The sequence below is a fragment of the Neolamprologus multifasciatus genome, chromosome 20 (genome assembly GCF_963576455.1).
Source record: "Neolamprologus multifasciatus chromosome 20, fNeoMul1.2, whole genome shotgun sequence".
Lineage (NCBI taxonomy): Eukaryota > Metazoa > Chordata > Actinopteri > Cichliformes > Cichlidae > Neolamprologus > Neolamprologus multifasciatus.
The window spans coordinates 6,687,494-6,707,623 of record NC_140458.1 but is presented as its reverse complement, the minus strand read 5'-3'; the positions used below and the strand labels follow the sequence as shown (position 1 = coordinate 6,707,623).

The window sequence follows — 20,130 nt, the reverse complement described above, 5'->3', positions numbered from 1 at the left end:
TGTCACTTAAATCACCCTTTATCCCCATTTTGATGCTCACTTTTAGTTTCAGCAGGTCCTCTTGACCATGTCTATATGTCTAAATAAGTTGTTCTGATGTGATTGAGTGATTAGGTATTTGTGCTAATGAGCTGTTGAGCAGGTGTACCCAATGAAGTAGCTGGTAAGTGTATATACAAAGGGGAAAGGCAAAGGGTAACTTTTGAATAAAGCCTTTATGTAAGTAAGCTGTTCTAAAAGCTCAGTTTCATTTTTTTCTACACTTGGCTCTATGATGTCAGGAGGAAGGGATTTCTGTAATGTACTAATCTGAGCCAGTTTGAGCATAGGAGACCAACCCAAGTACAGTTTCAAAATTCTATTATTGAGGATCAGCCAATCAGAAGAAGCTTGGCTTAAAGAGAAGCTCATTAGAGACAGTGGAACAACTGACAGGCTTCACCAAAGCCCGGTATAAGAAACGTAGGATTACTTTCAGTCTGAGAATGAAAATATGGAGCTACAGTTTTAGGATAATAGGCCCCCTTTGAAAAAAACTGGAAACTTCAAAAAAGTAACAATAATTAGAATATTTTACAGAAACCAAGCAAATATTTTCTATGTCATTATAATCTTTGGTACACATGTAGCATAATTCCAAGTTTTGACTTCCTACTTGTGAGGTACACATAAAAAGTAAAACTGTGCTGCTTTTTAGGCGCTTCTTAACTTCTATTTGTCAACGTCTTTCTTGCTGATCGTGCTAAGCCAATTTATCTATTATTATTTGTTGTTTATGCGATGCTAATGCATGTGCCGACAGCTATCATTGCACTAATAGATTGGTCAAGAAGAGTTCCAGGTCCAGGAAGTCCAGGTTTTACAACAATCATGTTTTTTGATGGTTTATGGATTTTTTTGCTTTGGTTTTTAGAGATATCAATATTATCATAAAGAGTATACTTAACTACCTCAATAAGCAGTTTTCCAGTGGCTGCTCCAAAGTGTATTGATGAATGAGCCAAATTAGACAAACAACTAACTTTAAAGTTAATTTGCAAAGCGCTCCGTGGACCTGTGACTCAAACCTCAAGCAGCATCTTTCTTCAAGTCTCTCCTTCAGAGCCCTTCACAGTTTGAATCCTCTTCCCTATAGCAATGTTCCTTAAGTAGGCCGAGAATTACCAGCTAAGCACCCTGATACCTCATCCAAAATCATAAACACGTACAGAATAATCCATCCTCAAACTTACCTCCTTCTCAGATTTCTTGGCCTCCAGCAGGGGGTGCCAGTGTGCAATGGGCTTCCGCGGATAGGCCAGCATTTCGTTCCAGTGGTCCCTGCCAAGTCCCTCAGCATTGCATCCGACCCTCATCACACCAATGATCTCATTATGACCTACCCTGTAGGGACACACGCATACTGGTATGAATATGTCTGATTTAACTTGAGGTGACATCTCATACATCACATTGTTTATAACTGTAAGATGCCCATTTTGTAATCAGAGGAGACACAAATCTGAGTGTGGTTGTCCCGCCGATTGACGCGGCGGATCTGCAGCTGATCCGCTCTGTGGCAGAAGAACTGACTCGCTTCAGAGCTGATCTCTGCTCTCTTAACAATGTGAAGTGTAAATGGAGGAAACACATAATCCCCGAGATTATTAACAGCACTGGATTTTCTCCTTACATAATAGCAGACTGTAAAGAAAGCACTTGGGGCCGCACCTCTAATCCTGGTACTGCTCTGTTAATAAGAAAGATAAAATATGATCTATATACATATATATATTTGGGAGTTTTCCCCATGAAAAATGTCTCCTACTTCAAATGAAATGATTATGTGATTACTGGATCCTGATAACTTTTTAAATTATTCCAGTCAAAAAGAAAGTTTTGTTTTAAATAGACTTTATACACCAGGACTATAACGTGTATACAACACTAAAAGCATCTTCAGCTCTACTGGACCAGTAGGTGTAGGATTATAAATCAGTTTATAAGAGAAACACGTCAGGTGGAGACTAATTTGTAGGCAAAGTCTGGGCAAAGTTGTCCTGTATAGTGGATATACTGGACAAAGGATGTTGAAGGAGGAGCTGCCAGGCAGAAGACTCATGAATGTAGTGAGGCAGGATATGCAGAACGTCCATGTGACAGAAGATCATGTGATATGGTGAGATGGAGACAGATGGTCTTAAAAGGAGAGCAGAACAAAGAAGAATCTCATATGAGGCCTCCTTCCTCCTGTCTGTACATAGATGTGAGTATTAAGGTCTGTTGGTGAGGAAATGCTCTCCATTTCTAGATGATTGAAGCCTGCAGCTGTGCAATGGTCATTGGTTGTGGCAGCTTCAGATGACCTCATTAACCCAGCTTGTCAGGCATATTCAGTAGCAGACATCATGGGAATGATGTTGGCAAAAGAGGTGTCTGGATGTGTTATGAATCCATAAAGACCTACATTACTATGTCAGTCATACCTGTTTTTGTAGTTAGTTTTGTCTCCTCAGTCAGTCACGTCTCCGTGTTTGTTTGTCTTTCTGTCTTCTGTAGGTTTGTGCCTGTGTTTCTGTGTTATTTATTTCCTGCTCCTGTTCTGTATTTTGTCCTACTTGCCTTATCTCGTTATCCCAGATTTGTTCCCACTGTGTCTCCCACCTGTTTCCTCTCCCCTCATTACCTGGTGTGTATTTGTTGTCTGAGTCTCCAGTCGTTCTTTGTCGTATTCTCCCTGAGGTTGTGTGCCCTGTGTGGTCTGTATTGTTTCCATAATGCCAGTTCCATATGTTCTCGGTTGCTGCCTAGTCTAAATTTTTCTTATTTTGTATTTTGCACGAGTTACAGCAATAAAGCTGTTTTTTGAGTCAAGGTTTGTTATGTGCCTCCTGCATTTGGATCCACAGTCTGCCTGTCACACAGCAACATATGACACAGACATGTATGCCAGGATCAACCATGACTGTACTCAGCTTTAGTGATGTGTCGGTCGCGAACGAAATGGCTGTTAGAGCCAAAGTGAACGATGCGAGCTGTGGGGTTTTTTTTTTTTTCTTTCTCACACCCTCTCTCTCTCTCTCACACACTTTTTTCCGCTTCACTCTGCACGCGAGCCTTGTGCTTTGCGCTGGGAAGAGGGGGGAGGGGCAGTAGTTACACTCGCAGTAGCACAGGAACAGAGCGGGAGGGAGAGAGAGAGAAAGAGAGCCAGGGACAACAACGTCACATTAGAAAGGTATAGTAATCATCCACAACTATTTTCAGTTGCGGATGATAAAGGATTCAGAAAGCTTATTCATGCAGGCCCATATGACAGAGAATATGCATCTTCTTTTTGTTTTCATATTTTAATTTATATTTAATTGTGTTGTGGTTTGCAGTGTTTTGTGTTGTTTCACGTTAAATTTGTTTAACAGGAAAAAGCTGAAAATTTAAATAGTTAAAAGTTGAACTGTGAATAGTTGGTTTTTGTATTATATGATTTATTTATTACATTTTATGTGGAGTGAATAAATAAAAGTATATTTACGGTGGCCCCTAGAGACAAAGCATGTACAAACTTCAAATCACGTACAAAACACAACAGAAGTGCTCCAGGATGCTGGGGGCAGTGTTGAGCTTTTGTTACATAGTGGCTACACAAGCCAGCAAGTACCAACGACCGGATTTGGTGTGTGGCAGTAACAGGTAAATGAACTTTTTTTTTTTAATTATTTGAATATATATATATAGTGCTTGTGTATAAATACACAAACAATAAATATATGCTTTCAATTGTGTAATTTAAGTGATCTAGGTAGCTCTATTTTGGAAGTTCAGTTAACGCTAGAAATGTGTTTTGGAGTTTGTACCTGCTTTGTCTCTAGAGGCCACCGTAAATATTTATATATAAACATATATAAACAAAACCACTTTTTTTTACATTAGTAATTCCTTTTGTGCATAATTTTATATTATTGTTAATAATAAATTAATTAAAGCAACAAAACAACTTGAAGAGCCGGTTCGGAGCCGAAATAGCTGGCTCTTTTTAGTGAGCCGGAAATCCCATCACTAGTCAGCTTCAGTCAGTTCTGGCACTAATGACAATGTTGTGCTTTTGTGGTCTGAGGCTGCCTTGAAAAATGCAAACTGAACCAATTCTGAGGTGTACAAGTAATATATAAATTAGTTTTTGTTTTTTAATTAACAAAACTAAATAACATATAAACTGTAGTTTATATGTGCCAGCAAATAGATACTTGAAATCCTGTTCCTATATTTTAACTTTCAGGTAAGCAGAAACAAATCTATTCACCTGCAGCAGCTATCTAATGTCAAAATCTGCACGATTTGCATGATTCTGCACAAGTAAGATAATCTTTTATTAATTTTCCTGCTGGTTTCTGGTAAACACAGACTGCTGCTAAATGTTGAACAAAGCATTAGTTACTGCAGGCCACAGAGTCAACCTGCATAACCTATTGGAAAATCCTGTATCTTGTATGGAATGGACTATTTAAGGTGTGCCAGGATGTCCACAGTGCAACTCACCTTGCAACCCACCTCCACTCCTTTATTTCCCACTATTTCTGTGTTAACACTTATCACATCTATTACCACTAGCAGGCAGGCTATCACAACTACAACTAAACTGGAACTGAACAGCATTTATATCCCTTGGATATGGTTTAAAAAGACATTTGATGATCTATGGATGCATCCCCACTGAAACCCAGCTGACAGACCAGCTGCTAAAATAACACTGAAATAAAAGACAATACAGGACTTTATACCCTTTATCCTTCTTGCATTTACCTAGCAAGAGACTTGGAAAATTTACTTTGTGAAATCAGTTATTTGGCCTTTATTTGTTAAATAGAAATCTGGTTACATGCGCATTTATTTCATTTTTTTTATTTTCAAGAAATTTTAGACTGCCTCCCACACAAACACTGTTTTCCTCACATTTAGTTTTCTTGGTATCTGGTGAGCCTGATCATGACTGCTGTGGGAGCTTCATATGTTCAATGAAAAGGCAAATGGATAAAAATGTATCAGACAAAAAGCCGAAACATTTTTTCACTATTACTGAATGAGCAAGTCAAGTATGTACGTACAAATCATAGTCCATGACGGAGATGTGCAGGCTGACGTGGTCCATGCTGTCCGGTGGGATGTCAAAGATGATGGCCTCGTTGTAGGTGGGATTCAGGGTGTTCTTTTTAATGCTCGTCTTCTTCTTTTTCAAACGTCTCCCATCACAGATGAGCGACACTTTCACGTAGGGATCTGATAGGTGAGAGAAAAACAGGATAAACAAGGGCAGAAAATGTGACTTTATAGTTGAATATCATTACGTTTGGACAACTCCCAAGTTGTACGTCTCTTTCAGGAGCAGCCAGAGTAGCAATTATCACGAAAGCCTCTGGCAAATTTTAAAAACAACAAAGCTTCTGTGGTTACTTTGACTGCCAAAACATCTTCAAAGAAGTCCAATGAATACAGTGTTAATAGTGTTAACATGAAAGCAACGCTTGGGGAACCAGGAATCAGTAATGTGCATAAAGGTAGATGAGTGAATGTCTTATCTAACCAAAGACAAGAAGAGGCCATAGAAAACTGCTAAAAAAGCATGACTGAGAGAGTCTCCTGAATGCTGATTTCAATTTTCATCTGTTAGTAATAAATCACTTTGCATGAGTTATTATACTACACTAATCAGACGTAAGCCACCTTAAAAAAAGCCCGAGCTTACAGCTCAGCTACAGTTCAGTAAATCAAGATAATGGCAGTCAGCTAAATCCACGAAAACTCCAAGGATTAAAATTGTGAATAACATAAAAAAAAATGGAAATGTCATTTAAAACTGGAAGAAAATTACCTCTTTCACTCTGAATTACACCTAAAGCCTGGCATTTAACGTGCAATAAATGTCACGTTTCATAAGTGGCATCGGTATCGTAGGGAAAATGTTTAATAGAAAAGTGGAACAGCGGGACATTAAAATAAACACACCGCCTGAAACTATTTGCTGACATTGTCTTAATATTGTGAGTGCTGCTTATTAATATTTGCTGATATAAACAGAACGCAGCATTAGGGAGAGAGCTTTCCTTTGTTTATTTAATTTGACATGCTCACAATTGGATTCTCAAAGGAGCACCATTCATTTTGAGTCAGTGCAGCTGAAAGTGCAGGCACAACACAACACACCTGAGTATCCAGTGATGTCCATGGCCTTTAGGTTCCTGCACTTGATGACAGTAAGTGTGAGTCTGCCTGCAGTGGGCAGGTAGCATAGTGAAAACATGATCTCTCCAAGGTCGACACTTTCCTGCGGGAAAACAAACACGAGCACAGATGAAAAAAAAAAGAATCTCTTTTAGTTTCACATTGACATTCAGCCCGTTGCTTCGATTCAGGGAGAAGTAATGTACAATAAGTGTATTGTCTCTTACTGAAGGTTTGTTTCTGGGATCAATGCTTATATTTTGTTTAAAGTCGGCTCTTTGTAACCACTACAGCACTTACTGCATAATGCACTATTGGGTTATCTGTTCTGAAGATTCTGAAGATATCTGATGCCCCGATTAGTCTCACAGCTGAGACTAGCTATCTATTTAGAGCACAGATTACACATAAAGATGCATTAAAGAGTCAATTTGATGCAAAATAATGCAACATTTCCCCTTATTGGTACCAAAAAGCAGCTGCATTGTGCTCCTGTTCTTAGATCTCTGCACCATCCATTTCAGGCTTAATGCAGCATATACTTTTATCATAAAGTACACTGCAGTTTGGAGGGTTTCCTGCATTTTCTTTAGAGTTCCTCTGTCTTTAAGATGAGATTTCTTTGTTAGACTGAGGTAGCAGAGAGATGTGAGGATATGAAACTGCAGTTGGATTTGAAACAAGGACAGCACTGCCCAAAAGGGAACTGTAAGCACTAGCAAGGAACCTTAAACATTAATTTGCATGACGGAAGAAGCTAATAATTTCTAGACAGATACATAATACTATACATTTCTTAATTGATTGTTACATTATAAAAGAGCTTACTTAGACTCTGCAGCCACCTTGAAGTCTAATTGCAATCTGTGTCAATGTTTAATCGCTTGCCGTGGTTCTATATTCCTCTGCATACATTTTACACTACTCAAGCAGTTATTCGAGGCCAAAAAGGTCCACCCTGCATTAAGTTTAAGGCCAGACATCTCTAAAGGAGATGTTAGTGGAACTTCAAAAAGCCTTTGATTAGTTTCCGACTTTGCATTTGCAAACGATTATGAGAAAAACAGTTATGAATTATTAAGTGAATGGAAACCCAGAAAGCAGAAAACATGTCGTCTGTATTTTGCACGACTTGTTCATCATTTTGAAATGTTTACATCTGTACAATTATAGAAAAATCCAGTACATATTTACTGTATCTGACATGTGCAAAGAGATTCTTGACTCTTTTATTTTTGGAGTAATGAGTGGGACTCCACCCAACATAGGCAATGCCACAGGTTCACAAGGAGACAAATTAATTTGAGAGTCAAGTGCATTTTTCTATAAAATTAGTTAAACAGATTAGATTTGACCCGTTTTCTGTTCATCTGTAGATGTAGATCTCATTTCCAGTGTTTTATTATGTGCACCAGAAGGTGCTAATGTTTCAGAATTATATTACTCTAATGTTTGGTATGACCTTACCAGCTGGTAGTTGGATTCATCTGTGTCCAATCAAAGCCTAAGTTATTAACAATGTCACCCGTAGAGTGAGCCACATATGGGGTGACTAATGGTGCATGGCTCATTTTACACTGAGGAAAGCACAACACAGACTGAAATGTTTGCACTTTTTGCAAATGTTTTTTTTTGTTTGCTTCAATGGACCTGAAATATATGAAAAAGAAATATTTAAAATCCAGACTGGTGTTTGAACTCCTTTCTTGTTCTCTTTGTCAGTCTTCTCTTTGTGCACCACAACATTTCATCAGTTTCAGCTAAGACTTATGGAATTATGACTAGTTACCTCCACCAAGGAAGTTGTTTATGGTAGTCTGTGGTAGATTCTGCCTGTAACCGCAATAACTAAAACATTTTAAATGATTTCTAATAAAACTTTGCAGGGGGGTAGAGTCGATTAAAATTTGGCTTACATCCACCAAGGTCATCAAGGTGAACATATCGACTTATTGGTCGAAAAACTGACAAAAAGCCTTATAACATTGAAACTATAAGTCTTACAAGTGTGGTGTGTTTTAATATTAATACAATATATAGAAAGTACCATATCACATTTGACCTCTGACCTCTTCTTAAAGGTCAACAGATTGATCTAAAGGTCAAAGTGATAATTATGCCTTAATTAAAGCATAATTATGCTTTAATTAAGGCATATATGCTTATATATGCATATAGGCATATATAATCAGTTCTGTGATTGTTTAAATGTATCAAACAATCACAGAACTGATTTTATTCAGGACCTCCCTTCTTCACTCTCCCCATTTGTATTCAGTAATACACCGGGCAATTGTTTGATGGTGGCTACAAACGCAGCAGAGTGAGTGAAGATGCTTGCGATGCCAGCCTGCTGTAATGGTCGTCATGATGACTTCGATTCCTCTTATCCTAGTTAGTTTTATAACTAGGATACAGGCATATATATAGGCATATAGGCATATATATATATGCCTATATGCCGTTGTTTGTATTGACAACATATAGGCATATAGAATGATATATAACATTACCTTGGACCTTTGACCTCTTCCTAAATGTCAAATACAATTTTCTAAAAAAATCTCCTTCATCTTTGAAACTATGCTTAAAATTTTACTGCCTATTTAGAAAAAGATACTGGTGTATGGTCACATTTAACCTCTGATCTCACTTTTACATTTTGCATATGCCTTTCTTTCAAGCTGGCCCAAAAGTGTGTTGTATTTTTAAATAAAGTTGTGGTGGGACGTGGTCTGCAGTGTGGCTGCAAGGGAGGCGGACGCACCTGGACATGGAAACTTGGTCGGGTCTGCCGTGGATTTATTACAGTGGTGCCAAAACCCAGGATTGGGCACGACAGACCCGACAAAGTTTCCACGCTTTTCAGCATACTTCTTTTATTTATGGTTGCTGTTACAAACACGGCTGCAGCTTTTCAGCTCGCAACCAAACACACACATGAACAACAACACAAACTCAGGACCCAATATAGACTTTAAAGCCGGGGAGGCGTGATTGCGGATGCCGTCCAGGAGTGTCCGCCTCCCTCGCAGCCACGCCTCAGACCACGCCCCATCACAAAAGTATTGTTAGAAGCTGCCTATTTAATACATGTAGTCAGAGGCTGAATATGTTGCAAAGAGTCCCAAAATGTGACAACAAGATAAACAGCTAAATGAAGTTACAGACACATGCGACCATATTTGTGACCTGATCACCGTCATTCCCCTTCATAGACATCCATCATCAGAGTTATTGTTGTCTGGTATCAACGCCAACAGAAGACGAGTATTTACTTTGCAATGATGCCAAAGAGAATTTAATCTTTCACCGCTGTCAGAATTTAGATGTTTCCAGATCATTGCCAATGGCAATAAATTAAAACAGAGTACATCCAATTCACATATTAGGGCTCCAATGAAATGTAACCCAATTACACACGCAATCAAAGTGTGAATCAGTCTTAAAAACAGGTTTGTACCAATAAGAGCTCTCATAGTCGAAAACTTTCTAAGCACAGCTGACAGTCCTGTGTTGAGTCCCTGCTGAGCTAATAGTCTCAAGAAGAATGAGTGTCCTGTTATCTGTCCAATGTGAGTTATTAGCCAAAAGAGTATTAAGGTTACACAGACCCCTAATCACCCTGAATGAGCTCAGTGAGAACCGCACTGATTGGCAAATCCCAACACGTCTGTCTGAGCGCTGCAGTCTTAACGTCTCCTCAGACATACAGCTGAGATTTGGCTTTCTGTGCTGCCGATGTGAGGGATTTTGTTTGAAGGGTGTGAAGGTTGAGCCATAATGTGAGAACACAGCAGAAATGTCAGACGTTGTAAAAGCATAAAGTGACACTTTGATTGTTCTTGTAGAAATGCAGGCTGTTTTGGTGCCAGTCAGTAACATCTGCACTGCATTAATCATTTCTCAGGCGTGTTTTGGCACTTTAAGTCCAAGTGTCTCTTTAGTGCACATTAAATTCTCTAAAGAACAATTGGATGGATAGCCTTAAAGTTTTTTTTCATGCGATCAATCAAAGAACTGTTTAGATGTTTTGCTCAAAGCGAAAAGCCTCATGATGGCCGGATGAAAAGAAGGGAAATCACCACTGATTTGAAGGCCTAGAATGATCCCAGTGATTACTGAACTTTTCATTTTAGGTCAGAGCTTTGGTCTATGAGACTGCACTCTGAGACTTGGTGCTAATTGGCAAATGATAAGATGTTAAACTAGAGCACTCGGTTAAAGTTGTTTTGACACGTGTAATGGACAACTCAACTTTTATAGATCACCCAGATGAGCATATCAGAAACCAAATATCCACTTCAGTCAGACTCAACACGCCAGCTCCCTGGTACAAAAATATCAGATTGAGCTTCTAGGTACAGAACTGTTAAAAGGTATTGACTGTTTTCTTATTTATTTGCACATTTGTGACCCTTAAATGCTTCAGATTATCAAATACGTTTTAATATTAGACAAAGATAACCCGAGTAAATAGAAAATCCAGTTTTTAGTGATTAACCACATAAAAAAAGTCGAGTCGAGTTTCACTAGCCACACTCAAACCTGATTGCTAGCAGATCTATTGAATCAAGTAATGACTTGAATAGAATCTGTCTGACAAAGTGATGTAGTCTTAAAGATCTCAAAAAGCTACACATCATCCAAAGAAGCAGCTGAGAAACAAAGTAACTGACATCTATCAGTCAGGAAAGGCTTATAAGGCTACTTCTAAGACTGTGGGACACCAGCAAACCACGGTGAGAACTATTAACCACAAACTGGGAAAATGCAATGCAAATTGTCTGAAGAATTCACAACAAGTCAGGGTGCATGCCTATGTTCATCATGCTCAGCCTCCTTCAGCTCCACCTCTAGATTAAACCAAATGAATTTTTTTAGCAATGCAAACATGTCTGACACCAGTGTTGGGGAGCAACGAAATACATGTCCCGGTGTTATGTATTTAAAATGCAAAAACTGTATTCCGTTACAGTTACCACTTAAATAGGTGATAATTAGAATACAGTTACTTTGTTGAAATAAATGGGTTACATGGCAGTCTTTTCTCATTTCATATGTTAGGCAAAAATTTCTCTAATTTTGGTAATTCAGAAACCCAAACAAAAAAAAATAAGAAGCTGTAATGTAAGCGTCCTGTTAATGTTGGTGGCGTCAGTTATACAATGGACCTGGAGCCAGCACAACAGAGCCAGCAGTGCACGGGCAGGAATGCGTTTCCGACACCACTTCACATTTAAAGAAGAAAGGGATGCAAGCTCTGTTTACCAGCAACCAAGCTGCTTTTGGCATCAAAAGACCACCTCAGACCTAAAGAAACATCTGGAAGTAAGTTCTTTAAAAAAAAAACTAACATTAGCCAACTGCAACTACCTTGTTTTAGTTGTGATAGCCACCTTGATTATGTTCCACTTCAGTATCTTCAATATACTATTGCTGTGTGGTTTATTACTATTAATGAAGGCTGCATTACAACCCGCTAGCTGCAAATAATCATGTGCAGTTCAGAAAGCTGACAGAAAGAACACATATTACTGATACAGAAATAGTTTTCTATACAAGATCACTGCAAAAAGTGCAGCCTTACCTAATGTCCACCCACCCTAATCTTACTCATTTTATGTTAAGATTGAAAAAATCTAGCTGGTATTGCTTTCAGAACTGCACGATTATTTGAAGCTAGCTGGTTGTTAATGCTATCCATCAAGTCTAACAGTCTGCAGTCTGTGAAGTAACCTCAGCTAACAACAATGTTAGCTCAGTAATAGTAATAGTAATAAATCACACAGCAATAGTACATTCATGTAGTTGTATAAAGCATGACAAGTAATCCAAAGTATTCAGAATATGTTACTCACATTGAGTAACGTAACAGAATATGTTACAAACTACATTTTGGGTCATATATTCTGTGACGTGTAGTGGAATACATTTTTAAAGTAACGTTTCCAATACTGTCTGACACAAACAATCTCCCAAGCCTGGACTTGATTCTGGTCACTGCAAAAGCAGCTTTGACGATAATTACTACGCATCTTCACTCTTGATGCTCTGCTGAACAGCAGGACCTGACCCTATATTTTACCGAAATCCAAAATGGACTACAAGTTGGACCCACTTTTTTGCCTTCAGAACTGCCTTAATTCTCCATGGCATAGATGTGTGTTCTTCAGCCTACCTTGGTTTTAACAAGTGGTTATTTAAGTTACTCTTGCCTGCCTATAAGCTCAACACAGTCTAGCTATTCTCATCTGACCTCTTGCATCAGAGAACTGCTGCTCAATAGATATTTTCTCTTTCTCAAACTACTGTCTGTAGACCCCGTGTGGGAAAATCCCAGTAGATCAGCAATCAATCACACCACATTCAAATCCATAAAATTATCTTTCTTTTCCATTCCGAAGTTTCATTTAAAGTTCCACCAGGTGAACTTCAATATGTCTACATGCCTAAATGTCTAAGTTGCCAGTGAGTGTAGTCTTGTGCTTTTACTTGCTATCTTGTTGTTCTCTCATTTCTCCTCTTTTCTCTCTTTCACCTCAACCACCAAAAGGTCAGCTCTTAGGGGTTGAGGCATGTGGCTGCCTCTCTCTGAGCCTATTTCAGCGCTTTCCCTGTTAAAAGTGAGGACTTCCTTCTTACCTTTGCCATTTGCTAGCTCACAGGGGATTCTCGGATCAATGGAGTCCCTCATGTAATATTGTACAGTCATTACTTTGCTATATAAAGCACAGTGTTGTGGTAATATAAAAATAAAACTGAATTGAGGCTAAATAATTTAAACAACTTTCTTGTCATATTCTACCATAACGATGTTTTATTAGAACGAATTTAGCTTTCAGTCCCAGTCAGAGCTAATAAATAATGCTACTTATCAGCCCTTTAAAGACCTTCCCAGAATAGCTACACTGAACACACATGAGAAATAGTCCGAAGTGACTAAGTATCTGGTCTCCTCTGGATTCTTTATAAAAGTCACGCTTGTGGGTTGATGTTATTGATGACTATCGCTCATTGATCTGTGAAGAGAGAAGAGCTGCTGGTTATTTTTTGTTGCTGTGCCTCACTCTGCTCAATACTGCTGTCTTTTCCGCTCATTAAGCTGCAGAGTGTTGTACACAGTCTCACATTGAACACTACATCATACTGTATTTGTTTTCTGTTTTAACTAAACCCTCGCACCATCTGTGCCTTCTTTATGTTGCCAGTCTGGAATTTAATACGAGCAAGGGATTTTGTCGTAAAATCATTTGGTGGTTCAATAAAGTTTGTTTGCCAAGGAGAAGGCTCCTTGCTTTTCTGCCCGCTAAGCAATAATGTTGAGATTACTGAACAACCCCTGAAGAAGTCCAACAAGAGTGGGGGTGGGGCTTATGAGAGATGTGAGGGCTCAGACGAGGTGATAAAGTGATTAAGGGTCCGAGGCACCTAAGACAAACAATTTGTTCCTAAAAATGGCCCCTGGACGTTGTCAACAAGTAACAAAGTCAATAGAAAAATGCCTGCATGAGTGTGCAGTGAGTCAAAAATATTATTTTATGGCTTTACATAAATTTTTATTCTTCACTTTGAAGCTCAAGGATCTGCTGGGGAATAATGATTTCTTGCTGCTAATTTATGTATTAGCCCTAAATGTAGTGAGGTTTTAAGCATTCTGGGCCATATTTGCCAGCAGTGGTGGAGCATGACCACGAATACAGAGAGCTTCTCAAGGAAATCAGATCGTTTGTTTTGATGGAGCACTGAGGTGAAATACGAGCATCCAGAAGCCGGTAGTGCGCTTCATTTTAAATTCTATCATTTTTCAATTTTACATTTGCATCTAGATTGAACTGTGATGAAGATTTAAAATTAAAAAAAGATTTGATTTAGTCACAGTTGTATTATATTTTACTTTATAAATGCCACAGTGCCAGTAATTTGAACTAAGGGAGATATATATGTAAATATTACTAAGAAGAATCCACTAGATCAGGGGTGTCCAACTCCAGGTCTCTAGAGCCGGTGTCCTGCAGGTTTTAGATGTCACCCTGGGTCAACACACCTGAATCAAATGATTAGTTCATTACCAGGCCTCTGGAGAACTTCAAGACATGTTGAGGAGGAAATTTAGCCATTTAAATCATCTGTGTTGGGTCAAGGACACATCTAAAACCTGCAGGACACCGGCCCTTGAGGCCTGGAGTTGGACACCCCTGCACTAGATAGACTGTGCCCTCATTCACTATGTACTACATTGTCATCATGATTTTCATGTCCAAATGGATACTCAGGTAGGCTGTAGCATTTAAATAATCCTCAGTTGGTACTAAGCAGCCCGAAATATTGCCCACACCACTGCACCACCAGTTGCCTGAATTCTTTGTGAAACACTCAGCCTGTCTGGCACCAACAACCACATTACAAACTCATCTTTCTTCCAAGTTTTAATGCTCATTTTTAACTTCAACAGGTCATCTTCCTTTGTCTACATTCCTAAATGTATTAATTTGCTGACTTGTTATTGGCTGATTAGATATTTGCATTGATAAGCAAGTGAGCAAGTTTATCAAATGAAGTGAGCAGTGAATGTTTAAATAAACTAAAGGATGTCTATCTCTCTGTCAGACTCTTTAATATCACATCACTTTCATTTACTTGTTACTCATTTGACTTAGACTCTAGTAGAAAAGTTAGATTCTTACACTGGTGGCATACTGGATGTCCATCCATATGTTTGTCTCCCTGGAGAGGTCTGACGTCTCAAACAAGTTTTCCATCACCACCTCACCAATCATATCATGCCGTGAAAATCGATCAAAGTCAAAAACACTCATATGGAGCTTTCTAGCGCCCAGCTCATCATAAGGCACAGGAAACTGGAAGCTCTCACTGAATGTGGGGTTGAGTGTCTTCCGGTGGACGCGAGTCTGGAACTTCTTGCGGTCGGGCAGCAGGTAGACCTTCACATAAGGGTCAGATGTGCCACATAAGTCCTTGGCTGGCAGGTCTACTGCCTTGAGGATGTTGACAAGGAGAGACTCATTTTCATAGTCATACTTGAGGGAGAAGTTAATCTTGCCACAGTTTTTGCTGCTGTCGTTGGATGAGTCCTCTGATTCTGGGACCTTCTGTTGGTAGAGCTCTGGCTGGATACGACCGATGCTAGTGGGCTTTTCATCCTTGTCCACCATGTAGTCATTTCCTAGGTCTAGACTGCCTACCTGCATCTGCCTGGGCAGGTGTCTTTTGAATGAGTTGTGCCTACAAGGACAGAAAGGAGAAGAATAAAACAAGTGGGAAGGAATAGCTGTAGTTTGAGCTGTGGTGAAACGATAACATATTCTCATTTTCAACTAGTCACAGACTGACATTTGGTGAGGAAAGTCTTCCTGTAATTTAATACAAAAATAACCAGTTTAACATTTCACAATGTAATGAAAAATGGCAGCCTGCAAAAATACACTGAAGGAAGATGGGACTGCAGATAGTAAAGTGACAACACCTCCAACCAGAAGACAAAAATAACAGTAATTAGTCATTTGCAGGACTGCTTTTTGACAATTTGATGTTACTTTTGTTTTTGACATTACTATATCTCTTTTTTTGTCTAGTTAGGTTTAGATATTAAAACTATGAAATCAGGTTTAGAATATTAAATATTTTATACTAAAAGTATTTTAGTTTAAAATTTTGCCTTCTCTAGGACAAGCACATATTAAAAGGTCTTTCACGTGAATATGGTTTCTATGACATTTCCTTGCTTTTCTTAATTTCAAAGGATACAGGCTCGCCTTGTCGTGGCATTTATTTCCTTTCCAAAGTGAACACTATCCGACTAACATGCAGGTTTTAAAAATGACAAGATTCAGTGCTTTTTAATGTGATGTCTATGATTGTTCGGCATCCGACTCTGAACTAAACTAGTGTTGGCACAATAAAACCAAATGTATCACGTTATGTATTCTGCTATAGTGGCAGTTGATCAAAGTTAATTCTTGCCTTAAAAAAAAAGGCAGTGACCTGTATTTCTGTTGTATGGTGCTATCCCTATCCCTGACACCTGTTGGCAAAATTTGAACAGGAAGTGTAAAAAGTTAAAAGTCAAAGTTAAATGTACTGTGACAGCTCAGTGAGCCCCAGTGGTATGAACATAAATTCTTATCCTTTAAAAATGATCCTGTCTGTCTTTTTATTGGTTTCTTTGTCTGCCAACCCCTCCTAAACCATCAGGAGTTGTCATTAAGTTGACCTGAAAGCTACATGAACACTGGAAGAAATTCACTTGTCAAGCATCAGTTTGACAGCTGCTCGTTCCAGTTGCCTAGGTAACCCTCTAATGTATTTAGTAACAGGCCACATGTCAATCACTGGTATCCTATGTTGTCGCTGGTGGTCGTTTCAATTATTTACCTGGAAGATGAGAAAAGTTTATCCCGGGTTTTACCTACTTTGCCTATAGTAACCCGAGGGTTCTTATCTACATCAGATATATTGATGTCATTACGTTCCCTAGTAATCTCCCATCAACTGGCAAAAGTTACTTGGTTTTAGCATTTATGTACCTATAACAACCTATGAAAGCATCTTATAATTTTAATTTCATGACAATAAAATTTAATTTATATCCATATCCATAAAAGCAAAATTATACATGCCTAGCAACCACCTAGCAATGAGGTAAAATGACCCTTTAAAAAAAAAAAAAAAAGCCTTTCTCAATGTGAGTGATTGTCTTTTTGCATGAATAGGCCGTACAATACTATACCATGACCATGTATTAGTATGCATAATAGCTATAATAAATCATTGATGTTAACTAAGTGGTAACGTGGACTTGTGCTTGTAAAGCTGCAAGTAATCTCTTCAAACTGTGTTATATTTATACTTCTGAAGAAAGTCTTATAGACAGTAATTTTAAGCTGGAGAGAGGTGCCTCTGAGGCAGAGTTCAGTATTCTTCAATGTTATTTATAATTTACTGTGGAGGTATTAAATTACTTAGAAAATGTTAATCCTTATATGTAGCAGTAACTTCCCCCTGGTTTACACACTTTATTCCACGTTACATAAAACCATGTCTTGAATTCAGCTTACACATAATCCTCCACATATGCGCACATATTATAAATAACCACATGAGACAGTCTCATGTGTCATCAGATTTGCATGCACATGCATGTATGTGACTGACCGAGTGGAGGAAGCTGGTTCAGTTGTTTGCCTTTGCATGCGTTGTGTGCGGCGCAGGAAATGCTCCCTCATGGAGAGTTGCACATCAGTGGGGATGTCAGGAGAGGTATGGCTTATCTTCACCGCAGCCTCCAGGAAACCAATCGAGCCCATGGGGTCCTTCACCTTCTCTGTTGCCATGGTGACTGGCGTCTGCTGGGGGCTGGGTAACGGGAGTGGCGGCTGAAGCGGGCAGTGCTGTGGGCCACGGGCCGGGCTGAGGGATGGACTGAGAAAGGGGGCCTTAGTCCGCCAAGGCACCCAGCACAGCTTCCAGGAGACAAATGTAAGAAGTCCCAGGAATGCCAGGCCACAGACCACAAACACACCGAGCAGGAGGCCAAAAGTAGCGTCTGGTAATGAGCCACGGGGGCCAGAAACAGAGGATCATACAATATGGATAAACAGATGGTGATCACAAGGGTGAGAGGGGACAGAGGACACAGAGAAAGAGAAAGAGTCGGTTAGGACATGATTTTTCAAAAGGCCTGGTGCTAAATCTGATTTTAATGTAAGACTAAGGACAGTAAGCAAGGACTACAAGATTCATAAATATTAAAGTAACCTCCATTTGTCTTCCTTTGGGTCAACAGATAAGAGAAGCATGGTAGTGTAAACGGAATTTAAATGTGTGCATGTGTGTAGTGTGAATTCATACAGGGATAATTTTCTATGACACTACACTCACCCTAGTGGTAAAAGTAATTATAGCCTGACAGATGATAGTAAAAAAAAACAAAACAACAAACAATGTAAAGTGTTTACATTTGTAAAAAGGCTCATGAAAAAGGACCACGGTGCCAGGAGCCTTCCACTGGGATTCTCATCATGAAGCAGATAAAGCAGCCGGGCACAGTCAAACTCATTTATTTTATGGTATGAAAATGCTTTCGGGGGAACAAGCAGCATACAAAAAGCTGGAGATGTACCAAGAATGCTGACAAGCACTCTGCAAGGATTCACAGGGACCATAGGGGGGAAAAAATTACTAAACACAGGAAACATACAGGCTGCATCTCTCAAATTTCCCTTTGGGGCATCTTTCTTATAGTAATTATATCTCACTATATGACGCTTGGAGTGTCTTCCACGTGCTTCGACAGGGATTGCTTTCAATTCTCCAATCTTTGCCTGAGTGTTCTTTTCCATGCACTGTGACTGCTCAGATTTAGCCGCAATAACTCGTGCCATGGAGCATCTCATGACCTCTCAGACGATCCTCTAACCCCCCTCTTCTCTCGACATAACACCACAGAGATCAGCGGCAATACGCACTCGGTTTACTATTTGATATTTACCCAGCTCAACCTTTCCTATAAGAAACCTGAGGCGTTTGAAGCTATGTTTACTCAGGGTTTTAATTTTAGAGACCATATTTAATATGCAAATAGTAATCAGGCAGCTAATGTGCTATATTTAATAGCAGTCAGCAGTCAGTATTTTTATGCTGTTTTGAATAATTTTAGCTTATAGGTTTATTTAAACAATTTAAAAACAATTTTGTGTCAGTGTCCATTCATCATTTCCCCTGCATCGCTGTCTGGTGCTTTTACTCCATGTCCTTGTCTTTTTCCTCCTTAGAGATGGTTGGCCCTGCCTTTACTGGTTCCTTGTTACCTTATCAGTTCCTCCTGTGTATTTAAAATCTTGTCTTTACCTCTTTCAGTTTCTACTCTTCCCACTTATCTGTTCTCCTTCCTTTTAACTCTCTGCTGACTCCCACTGAATACCTTCTTGTATCTTTAAGTTGTTCTCTAAAATGTGGCTGTTTAGTTCTGGCTTTCATTATACAATGACATCACATATTGGTTTGTGAAGTCCCATTTTGGAGCCTTGAGCTGCTGGCCATGAGAAAGAATGCAGATTTAAGACACTTTACACATTATCTTCACTTTTCAGACTTCGAGGCCAGTCCAGTATTTATGTACACAGTATATACATTTTACTGTATATGGGTGGGTTTAATTTCTGCATACACTCACCTTACCTGCTGATCCTTATAAGCCTTGTATAAAAATACAAGTATTATTTATTTATGTCTGTGAAGGTTCTCAGTCATCCAGGTCATCGTAGTCAAAGGAGCTTGCAAAGAAAAGCGTCTGGACTTCTTTAAGTTACTTGAAGACGTTTCACCTCTCATCCAAGAAGCTTCTTCAGTTCTAAGGTCAAATGGTGGAGAGTCCCAAATATAAACCTAGTGGGAGTATCCCCCCCACAGAGGGACAAAAGGACCCCCTGATGATCCTCTAATCGCCTGAACTCACCCGAAACTCTGGCTGATTGGGACCCACACCGAGTTTCACACCTTGGCTCAGGCGATTAGAGGATCATCAGGGGGTCCTTTTGTCCCTCTGTGGGGGGAAACTCCCACTAGGTTTAAATCTGGGACTCTCCACCATTTGACCTTAGAACTGAAGAAGCTTCTTGGATGAGAGGTGAAACGTCTTCAAGTAACTTAAAGAAGTCCAGACGCTTTTCTTTGCAAGCTCCTTTGACTATTATTTATTTATTATCAGTTATTATCAGTTACTTCATAAACCTCTTTGATTTTTTTTAAATAAGCTTTAAAGTTTACAATTGTTTTAAGAAACATGGAACTTTAATATTTATCTCTAAAATACATTAGAATTAAAGTATAAAGTTACAAAGAATTAAAATGCTTGAAAATAGCTTCTGGTTTTTTACGTCATGTTTCATTTTTTACTTGTCCAAAGTGTTATGG

General features: G+C 39.0%; 1 protein-coding gene across 1 annotated transcript in view; it reads right to left on the bottom strand.

The window, feature by feature from the left end:
- The window catches only part of syt6a (synaptotagmin VIa), an 81,384-nt gene that overhangs the window by 5,092 nt on the left and 56,162 nt on the right, over positions 1-20,130 (bottom strand). Inside the window, exons 2-6 of the mRNA XM_085145421.1 lie at positions 17,371-17,761; positions 14,883-15,441; positions 6,178-6,298; positions 5,082-5,253; positions 1,233-1,383 (exon numbers count right to left, since the gene is read on the bottom strand). Of these exons, the coding sequence (XP_085001547.1) occupies positions 1,233-1,383; positions 5,082-5,253; positions 6,178-6,298; positions 14,883-15,441; positions 17,371-17,761 (1,394 nt within the window). The remainder of the gene's footprint in view (positions 1-1,232; positions 1,384-5,081; positions 5,254-6,177; positions 6,299-14,882; positions 15,442-17,370; positions 17,762-20,130) is intronic.